The sequence below is a fragment of the Vittaforma corneae genome (genome assembly GCF_000231115.1).
Source record: "Vittaforma corneae ATCC 50505 unplaced genomic scaffold supercont1.98, whole genome shotgun sequence".
In the NCBI taxonomy this organism is placed as follows: domain Eukaryota; kingdom Fungi; phylum Microsporidia; family Nosematidae; genus Vittaforma; species Vittaforma corneae.
The window spans coordinates 1-948 of NW_006889931.1; the positions used below are offsets into that span (position 1 = coordinate 1).

General features: G+C 26.7%; 1 protein-coding gene across 1 annotated transcript; it reads left to right on the plus strand.

Moving 5' to 3' along the window:
• Nucleotides 1-502: 502 nt before the first annotated feature.
• On the plus strand, nucleotides 503-853 carry VICG_02174 (uncharacterized protein; the record flags this gene model as incomplete). The annotated part of the gene is made up of 1 exon (XM_007605557.1): nucleotides 503-853. The coding sequence occupies one exon, from the start codon at nucleotides 503-505 to the stop codon at nucleotides 851-853; it is 351 nt and encodes a 116-aa protein (XP_007605619.1).
• Between the last annotated feature and the right edge of the window lie 95 nt (nucleotides 854-948).

Below are 948 nucleotides of genomic sequence, written 5' to 3' on the forward strand. Positions count from 1 at the left end.
CAGCATGGAATAACAAAGGAGTGAATGTAAATATAAGATTGGAAATACTGGCTAGGCAATTATTTAACATGATCATTGTATAAACATTGATTTTTATGCCTCCTTTGATATTTTAAGCAAAATTTTTTTAAAATTGTCTAGTATAGCAAATACAAAAAACACCAAAACCAGCATAAACACAACAACATCTCATTAAAAACATATAAGATTCACAGCACTAATAGTATTTATTGCCAACTGTATACTTGACATGGAACATCTGAACGAATAATTAATCTGGAAAATGGCAGTTATAAACAAATATTTAACAGATGTGTAAATAAAAATACAATCAAATGAGTATGCGGGTGCAAAATTTTCAGAAATGGTAATTTCCAATTTATGAATGCAATAAATTACAACAAAAATTGAAAACTATATTTAAATAATACAAAAACATCTTTATAAAAATAGTATGTATATTAGGGGTTTATTTATCAAATAATGCTTTTAGGCCCTTACAATGACCATAATCATTCAAAAAGTGAAGGATTTTGTTTCGGATAAAAAAGTTATAGAACATGGTCTATTAGTATTGTTAGCAGATGATTGCTTTACTGACCTTTCAACAACATCTCTAAGCATATTTATTAATAGAATTTACAAATTAAAAGTTTGGAATAATTGGACAAATAACTTGATTCAAATGAAAGCAGCTATTTGCTTTGTTGTAGGAGATGAATTTCAAGCACAGCAAGTACAGTCTATACTAAAATCAAATAAATCTGAGGCACAGTCCTACTTTATTGTTCATAAGCAAACGAAGATAGTATATAAAAATGATGGCCCTTGTACTTTTATTTTAAAACTATAATGCCAATAAATAAACTTTTATGAATACATTTTGCATACTAAAAACGAATAAAGAACGCTTTAATTACCAAAAGTACTCATTTAAACAAATAAAAA